Source organism: Babylonia areolata, chromosome 14 (genome assembly GCF_041734735.1).
Source record: "Babylonia areolata isolate BAREFJ2019XMU chromosome 14, ASM4173473v1, whole genome shotgun sequence".
NCBI classification, from domain to species: Eukaryota; Metazoa; Mollusca; class Gastropoda; order Neogastropoda; family Buccinidae; genus Babylonia; species Babylonia areolata.
The window spans coordinates 333,123-342,730 of NC_134889.1; the positions used below are offsets into that span (position 1 = coordinate 333,123).

At 40.9% G+C, this 9,608-nt stretch overlaps 1 protein-coding gene across 1 annotated transcript in view; it reads right to left on the reverse strand.

Moving 5' to 3' along the window:
- LOC143289705 (multiple epidermal growth factor-like domains protein 8) overlaps positions 1–9,221 on the reverse strand; it is a 150,079-nt gene extending 140,858 nt beyond the window's left edge. Inside the window, exon 1 of the mRNA XM_076598755.1 lies at positions 8,621–9,221. Coding sequence (XP_076454870.1) covers positions 8,621–8,819 — 199 coding nt within the window. The 5' untranslated portion in view covers positions 8,820–9,221. The remainder of the gene's footprint in view (positions 1–8,620) is intronic.
- Between the last annotated feature and the right edge of the window lie 387 nt (positions 9,222–9,608).

The following is a 9,608-nucleotide window of genomic DNA, read 5'->3' on the forward strand; positions in this document are numbered from 1 at the left end:
AATACAAACCAAAGCCAAATGCTGTACTCATGATAACAGTGAGTGAAAACCAGTCTGTTGATAGCTACTCAACAGCCTCTTCATTCAAGGCCACCCCTGGACAATCTGTGACCAGTTCAAGTCAGCCAGCTTGGCAACGCAGTACTATCTAGTTTTTCAGTCCAGGACACAACAAACATGCATACAGTATACATGTGTAGATCTCTGATGGCACTAAGATCATCTTTGGCTATCATCAATGATGGACACACACACACACACACACACACACACACACACAAACTTGACACAGAGAATCATCTGATATCACTGATAGTGAAAAGACGCTAAACTAAAGAACGAATGACACAGAGATACTACTATATTGCTGCTAGAATATTACTTCCACCTTCCTGATTTTTCTTGTTGGGTGTTTTTTGGGTGTTTATGTTACTGTTGTTGTTTTCCAGCGTAATTCAAATCATTGATCAATTTTCCTGATCAGTGTCTGCATCTCATACCAAACAACTTTTCAGCACATCAAAATAAGAAACGATGTAAAATATACAACACATACAATGTGACCTCATGAAACAAATTTATGTCTGACAAAATATAAACAAGGTGACTAAATGGAACATAGATGGCAAGTTTCACAGCCTTTGGGACAGAGATAACTGCTCTTGATTTATGAGGCATCAATCTAACAAGTTTCTCTCAATTCCTTGTTTCACAATTCATATATTTATCCAAGCATTGTGTCTAATATTCGCAAGATGTCATGATAAGTGTTTTGCTGTGAGAAAAGAGGACCCCATTTCCCTATTCCACACAAGTCTAATACTTACGACGTTAAGTCAAACAATTTCTTGCATCGTGTTATACACTAATTTTTAAAATCAGAAATACTAGCAGTAAGAAATAGTATTTTTGCCATAATATTCATATTACAGAACTTTATATTACATCACTATTTGTGTACACTTGGCCTTCACACTTGGAGGTAACTGCATTGTCATATTGTGTTTTAACCACTGTGGAAATTTAGAAATCTGTAGAGATCTATCAATCATCTGTTGTCAATAATAGTGTGTTGTGTTGTGTCTCAGTCAGGTAATTACTTAGCAAATGACCCTCTTTTGTAGTAAGGGAGGGTGGAGTGGTCCCCCACTTGAACTATTGTGATGCAGACACAATCACATTTAAGGGTAAACTGAACTTGTACACAAGGCTTGTGACAATGTATCATGTCAGTTTGAAACAGACACCATCACATGAAAGAGTAAAGGAACCATGTATACAGAGCTTGCAACAATGTAACTATGGGTGTGAAGCAGACACATGAAAGAGTGAACTGAACTGGTGCATGTGCATACAGGGCTTGTGACAATGTAGAGTTCTGTGAGTGTGAATCAGACACCATCAGATTAACCCTTTCCACCATTGAAGGTCTTCTGGCTGTGCAACCCTCCCAGCCTGGCATGTTTTGGCCTGGCTGCATCACTGGGGAGGGGAGCTTCATTTCAGGCACAAATTTATTGCAACCGCTCAACCAGTAACTACCATAACTTCACATGATGACTGAAATGTAATTTTGACACATGTTGCTGAAATTTCAAGACAACGGATGGAATATTATACTTGTAACTTTAGATTAAAAACAGAAACAGTAAAATTCAGATTCTGTCGATGTTGAGGGTTGTGGGCTATCTTCTTGAATAAAATGTCTGCCACTTTGTCCAGACCAGCCGCGAATTTCATCTCCTTCACTTTCCCAAGTATTATTGGATAAATTATAAGTAAAATTTTTGTCACTATCTACGTAGAATTCGCAGCAAGAGTCCATCATAATTTCATCCAGCACTTACTGTGCAGAAAACCTTTGACATTTAACCATATCGATGCAGAAAACTGGATAAAAAGCACACTAATCATTTTTGGAGCAAAACTTCACGTGCCAGTGAGGAAGTTAACTGCGAATTGACTTCTATTAACTTGCAGTTTAATGCATTATAATCATTTTTTAATACTAAATAATACTAGCAATAGTGAACTGATGAACCAGTTTAAGTAAATAGGTTATTGAGGTCCCTATATCGGAGGTACTGTCTGAAAATATATCCATTGTTGACTGGCTTCAGTAACTAGGTTATGATGTAGATATTACTGTTTTTAAAAGGAAGACCCTTCCATCTTGAATTTTGCGAACAGCACTGATTTGCTACTGACTTCACTTTTTTGGGGGTAGTGGAGAAAATAAATGCAGACCTGTAAACAAGTCTTCTGAAAAACAGATTTTCAATATGATTATCTTTCCTGATTCTCAAAAGACAGAAAGCTTGTGCAGCACTGTAAAATGGTTTTCTCTGTGCATACAGCCATTACAGGTCACCACATGTACCCTTTGTTAGGTGCTTGCACATTGTTGGCAAATGAAAAGTATTTATATACATTATGTGTTTATTTATAAGTCATGTCACACTCTGTCCAGCCTAACCCCTCCACCCTGTCCCTCTTTATCTGCATCTGCCCGTTCCTATACATTGTGTTTATTTATAAGTCATGTCACACTCTGTCCAGCCCTACCCCCTCCACCCTGTCCCTCTTTATCTGCACCTGCCCGTTCCTATACATTATGTGTTTATTTATAAGTCATGTCACACTCTGTCCAGCCTAACCCCTTCACCCTGTCCCTCTTTATCTGCATCTGCCCGTTCCTATACATTATGTGTTTATTTATAAGTCATGTCACACTCTGTCCAGCCCTACCCCCTCCACCCTGTCCCTCTTTATCTGCACCTGCCCGTTCCTATACATTGTGTTTATTTATAAGTCATGTCACACTCTGTCCAGCCTAACCCCTCCACCCTGTCCCTCTTTATCTGCATCTGCCCGTTCCTATACATTATGTGTTTATTTATAAGTCATGTCACACTCTGTCCAGCCTAACCCCTTCACCCTGTCCCTCTTTATCTGCATCTGCCCGTTCCTATACATTATGTGTTTATTTATAAGTCATGTCACACTCTGTCCAGCCTAACCCCTTCACCCTGTCCCTCTTTATCTGCATCTGCCCTTTCCTATACATTATGTGTTTATTTATAAGTCATGTCACACTCTGTCCAGCCCTACCCCCTCCACCCTGTCCCTCTTTATCTGCACCTGCCCGTTCCTATACATTGTGTTTATTTATAAGTCATGTCACACTCTGTCCAGCCCTACCCCCTCCATCCTGTCCCTCTTTATCTGCACCTGCCCGTTCCTATACATTGTGTTTATTTATAAGTCATGTCACACTCTGTCCAGCCCTACCCCCTCCACCCTGTCCCTCTTTATCTGCACCTGCCCGTTTCTATACATTGTGTTTATTTATAAGTCATGTCACACTCTGTCCAGCCCTACCCCCTCCACCCTGTCCCTCTTTATCTGCACCTGCCCGTTCCTATACATTGTGTTTATTTATAAGTCATGTCACACTCTGTCCAGCCCTACCCCCTCCACCCTGTCCCTCTATCTGCACCTGCCCGTTCCTATACATTGTGTTTATTTATAAGTCATGTCACACTCTGTCCAGCCCTACCCCCTCCACCCTGTCCCTCTATCTGCACCTGCCCGTTCCTATACATTGTGTTTATTTATAAGTCATGTCACACTCTGTCCAGCCTAACCCCTTCACCCTGTCCCTCTTTATCTGCACCTGCCCGTTCCTATACATTATGTGTTAATTTATAAGTCATGTCACACTCTGTCCAGCCCTACCCCCTCCACCCTGTCCCTCTTTATCTGCACCTGCCCGTTCCTATACATTATGTGTTTATTTATAAGTCATGTCACACTCTGTCCAGCCTAACCCCTTCACCCTGTCCCTCTTCATCTGAACCTGCCCGTTCCTATACATTATGTGTTTATTTATAAGTCACGTCACACTCTGTCCAGCCCTACCCCCTCCACCCTGTCCCTCTTTATCTGAACCTGCCCGTTCCTTGTCCAACCCTCTCCACCTGCCCCTATTTCATTTTAACCACTACAGTGCCTATAAGACGTCAGCTGTCATCCTACAAAAAGTGTTGCCATAGAGCCTATAAGTATAAGACCTCCACTGACGTCCTGCATATGTTCCGATTTTTCCTTTATTGGAGTTTGGTTCAATTCACATAACACACTCTGAACAGTTAGTTTGACGTGTCTGGATTATAAAAATACTAATTAAATGAACATACATCAGGTAGAAGGCCCCTTTCTACTCGATAATAATTTGCTAACTGACCACATGATACGTGTGTGGAAAAGGGGGCTGCATCATGTGCAAAAAAATGCACTGAAAACTGTGTCCAGTAAAGTAAATAGTCACAGTCATCAGATTTACACAATTCTGAAAGCTCTGCTTGTGATTATGGACAGCTTTCGCAATGGAGAAGGATCTCTGTCTGATGATTAGTTTGAAAATGAAGGTGACTGACAATGACAGCGATGAAACTGACAGTTCATTTGATGGTAATGCAGTCCGTCCATCCAATCAGACAGCATTTTCACTGGCTATGACTGACAGAATAAAAGCAGCGAGTGTTGAAAGAAGAGGAGGAGAGGGAGAGGAGTGATGTAAGACGATAGGTCGAATGCCAGCCAGAGTATACATGTTCTTTCTCATTGTCACCCCTCCGGAGGAAAGATAGGTCTACTTAGGTTATGATTAGGTATTTACGCCTCTGCGCACACAGGTCATTAATAGGCAGTAATGACGGCTGACCTTCCAATTTGAAGACTGAAGATTGAAGAAACGCTCTTTGCTCTCAAAACGCTTGCCAGCTCAGTTTCTGAGACTGTGATTGACCTTTTATGTTGACTTTACCCACCTTTATCATTGTTGGGACAGTGATTTACTTACATGTCTGCATGAACCATGATTTGTTTTCATAAACTTATAGCCTGTTTTAATTTCTTCTTCAGGTATACTCTGACAATAGACATGCTATTTCTAGCTGTATTTTGTTTCTTTTCTTTATGGATGTCATTATGTAGAGGTGGAAATACTAATCGTCTTTTTTGTTGCACAAAAATTATCTTGACTTTACATGCCTGAACAGTTACCTACAATCAACCTAATTGAGGAGTAAAAAAAGCCCAGAAGCAGAATCTACACTCATTTTCCTTCACAAAAACATTTACTTTCTTCTTGTATCGCCCACAGCATTTGTGCTAGAATTATTTTGTGATTTATTACCTCAAAATTCCCTGGCAAGGGGAGAGCTTTTTTTTTTAACAAAATTCTCTGGCACTGAACTGGTTAAGCAAACCAGGGAAATTCCAGTAGTAATGGAAGATTGTTGGAACCTGGTGCACCATCTCATGGATACTCCACAATAGTGGTTCAACTTCAAGGCTTATCGAATATGTATTTTAATAATTTAAATGTTTGATCAATGAATAATACTGTAATTAAAATTTAAAGTGTAGGATGTGAGTTCTGATTGATTTTTAAAAACTTTGTCAGGAAACCTAACCCTGAACAGTGGCAACGAGCATATTTGTTAAATTCTATTATATATGGATTTTGATTAGCTATTCTTGTAATGTTCTATATTTCATTTACTGTGTAACTTATTCTGTGTTTCTTGTCCAAATAAAAAAGGAATAATTATATGCCATACATTGTATTGGGATAAAATAGCTGATGTTATTCAGTCATCAACTTCTTCTCGACACACAAAATGACAAATATTATATTGATTAACTGTGTTGTAGATCAGATGTTTGGTGAAGTGCTGGATTCTGTCAAAAGCAGCATGTTCGGATCTCAGACAGGACTATGAACACTGTTCAAACTCTGCTGATAACTGTGTAGATGCCTGGTCATCACACTGGGTCATTGAAATGACTGGGAAACTGTCAATACTGTTGTCAGTTAACCTCTCATGTGCCCAGCATAAAAATAATGACATAATGTGCCCAAGTCTCACACTAGTTACAGTGCAGGCAAAAATGTGAGTCTGCACACACACATACACACAGACAGACAGACAGACAGACTGACACACACACTGACACACACACTTTTCTTTTTTTTTTGCTGCCCCACCATCTGCACCATTTCAGTAGCCCTACTCCCACGCCGCTCACCCTAGATTCCCCCACACACGGCCACACCCGGGTTCATCTGTCACAGTTCCAGCATTGGCAGTCCGCAGGGAACCATCGATGTTAGGTCGCCAGGAGGCTACACACCAGAGGAGACCCTGCACTGCTGCTGAGTCACTTCGATGGTGTTCAGTGGTGCCTGTTCTGATTTAACGTACTTAAGACACCACCTACTAAGCCCCCTACTAACGACAATAATGGCTTAGTCACGGAACCAGACTGAGTGAGCGTCCCTCCCAGAGTGGAAACTGCCACCACGTCCCTCAAACAACAGCCCCCCATGAATCTGCCGACACTGAAGACATTGACAGGACTCACCCCAAGCACAGAAGTGGAGGGGTATCAAAACTGATGTCACCATGAGAGCAGGGCATGAAAGGCCACAGACTTTGAGACTGTTATGTTTATATTGGTGATGATGGAGGAGGAGGACGATGACAATGCTGTTATGGACATCCATTTTGGTTTGGGACTGCGTGACAAGGCTGTACTCTACACTTCCTGTCATATGATAATGATATCCCGGTGTTAACCAGGCCCAGGAGATACAGACACTTGCAGTGTTGGTCAGGTAATTAGAGAAACACACCCACAGACGCATCCTTGAAGTGGATGACACTCGACTGTGTGGTCCCAGTCTCCTCATTTAAGCCCACAGCACACTAAACTCTGGGTAGGAGCTGGCCACAGGCCGAAAAACCCACCTCCGCTGGGATTCGAACCCTTGTCCTCCCAGCCATCAGTCTGCGAAGCTAACCACTTCACTACAGCGGCTGGTCACACACTAATTCATAATTTAAACGTGTGCAGATACTGACACACTGACACGAGTATACTTGCACACATACTGTACACCACACACACACACACACACACACACACACACACACAAAACACACACACATGAGACATGTACTACACACATATATGTAATATATACTGTCGTACATTTCAGGGAGTTAATGTCAAAAAAGCCAGGAAAAAATAAATTCACTCCTGTTGGCAGTTTGCATCCTGTTTACAGTCACTTTTCAAAATGGATCATTAGTAAAGATGGGTTGCACTGCACTGTACATCACTATCAAATACTTGTTTCTACCATTGTACTATTACCATTATCATGATTACTGTGGCATGAGGCAGAATTTGAGTACAGACAGATTATAGTTTAGCTGTTTTAGTCAACTTGAAGTTTATCTTGTATTCAGTTTTGTTTGTATTTTTACTCCATCCGATCAAGGTGTGTGTTTTGTTTGTTATAATTCATGTTTCATTTGGTTACCTTGCTGATGTTTTGTCAGTCATAATTATTATGTTTCAATTGGCTATCTTGCTAATGTTTTCTCAGCCATATATGTTCCATTAGGTTTCATTGCTTATGTTTTGTCAGTCACTTATCGTTCATTTGGTTACCTTGTTTATGTGTTAGTCATTTATCTTTCATTTGGTCACTTTGCTTATATGTTGTCAGCCATTTATCTTTCATTTGGTCACCTTGCTTATGTGTTGTCAGTCATTTATCTTTCATTTGGTCACCTTGCTTATGTGTTGTCAGTCATTTATCTTTCATCTGGTCACCTTGCTTATATGTTGTCAGTCATTTATCTTTCATTTGGTCACCTTGCTTATGTGTTGTCAGTCATATATCTTTCATTTGGTCACCTTGCTTATGTGTTGTCAGTCATTTATCTTTCATCTGGTCACCTTGCTTATGTGTTGTCAGTCATTTATCTTTCATTTGGTCACCTTGCTTATGTGTTGTCAGTCATTTATCTTTCATCTGGTCACCTTGCTTATGTGTTGTCAGTCATTTATCTTTCATTTGGTCACCTTGCTTATGTGTTGTCAGTCATTTATCTTTCATTTGGTCACCTTGCTTTTGTGTTGTCAGTCATTTATCTTTCATCTGGTCACCTTCACATTGCTTATTTTTTGTAAGTCATTTTTCTAAGCTTAGAAATGGAAAGGCTGCAGGCAAATAGGAAACCAGTGTTTACATCAAACATAATCATTGGGTTATGCTGCTGTCGGGCATCTGCCTAGTATGTCACATTATGTGGTATAGCGTGTGTGGAACGCTGTGACACCTCCTTGACAAACTTACACAGAAACTAAGACATCAATAGAAAATTTCCCTTTTTTTGGGGGGGTGGGGGGGTGGGGGGAGGGGTTGTTTGTTTGTTTGTTTGAGGTCTGCCACTGAAGAATGTTGCTAGTTCAGCAAAAGTAGAGGTGGATACGGGTAGCTAGGAGTGTGGAAGCTGCAGGCATCCTACCTGCTTGGCAACAGAAAAAGATCTGCAGGCAGCAAGAGGAGGGTTCCCTTACTGGAAACATTCATTCCCTTTTTAGTTTATCATTTGGAATCTGAATTTGCACAAGAAGAAAGGCGACACTGAAGGGGATAGATGATTTCTGCCACGTTGATTCAGAATATATTTGAATGTGGGTCAGATGAGCTTCTAAAATAAACCAATATTTCAATCCAAAAATTAAAAAATCTTACCTTCAATGAGCCATTCGCAGTGAGAGTTCGGAAGATAGTGGTCGAATCCATCGGATATGTAACCTTTATCTCCATTTAGCACTTTACGACCACTGCAGTTGAGCGTGGGACTAGTGGCGGCACTGCACAGGAAGCAGACAGCTCCCAAGCAGACACTGGCTGCTGCCAAAACCACTGGCACCAGTGCATTCGTTCGCATCTTCACTCCGTCTCGGAAAACCGAGAAATGTTAAAGACTAAGCCCATTCCCTGCTGAATCAATGGTGAAATACAGCTGTAAATAATGGAAATATTTGGTGGCATAATCATAATGCAACCGACAAAGCAATAAAAGATGCTCGCACTGTCCAACTCCACAGCTGATTGCTGCCACCATTTTGGGGCATCCTTCCTGCAAGTCTGCGGGTCAGACTCCGGTACACCAAAACCATTTCAGTCGATCCTGATGCTTCATTTCTGTCTCCAACTTCGAGCAAAGCTTCACACAATGTTCACTAAGTTTCAACGAAGATACTTGGTGGTCTACATAGTTCTTGGAAGGTGATTATTTTGATTCCACTGACACACTGTCATTCATCATTTTCTGCTTTTGTTCAACCGATTTCCGCCAAACCGCAGTTACTAGTTTGATACGCTTGCGATTGGTTGAAATTGTTGTCTCGTCGGGTCAATGTTCTCGACTGCTTTTGGTGTTCAAGAAATTTAGTTTTTTTCATAATTTTCTCTTTCATGTACGAGCAGTTTGCCGATGTCCAGTCATTTGCTCAATAATGTCAATCCAGGGCTGCTCTGATATTTCTCTTTGCACTCTTATGATATCTAATTAAAGCTGCAAAGTCTGATGCATAGTTAATCATATTCGATCAGTGACCATTTTCACTGGCCGACCTTTTTTGCAAGCGGGTCAGTCAAGTAAGAGAATTTGAATGATACAGACGATCTATGGGGCCTACAAAATTTCTTGAAAATCATAAATGAGCACTGACTT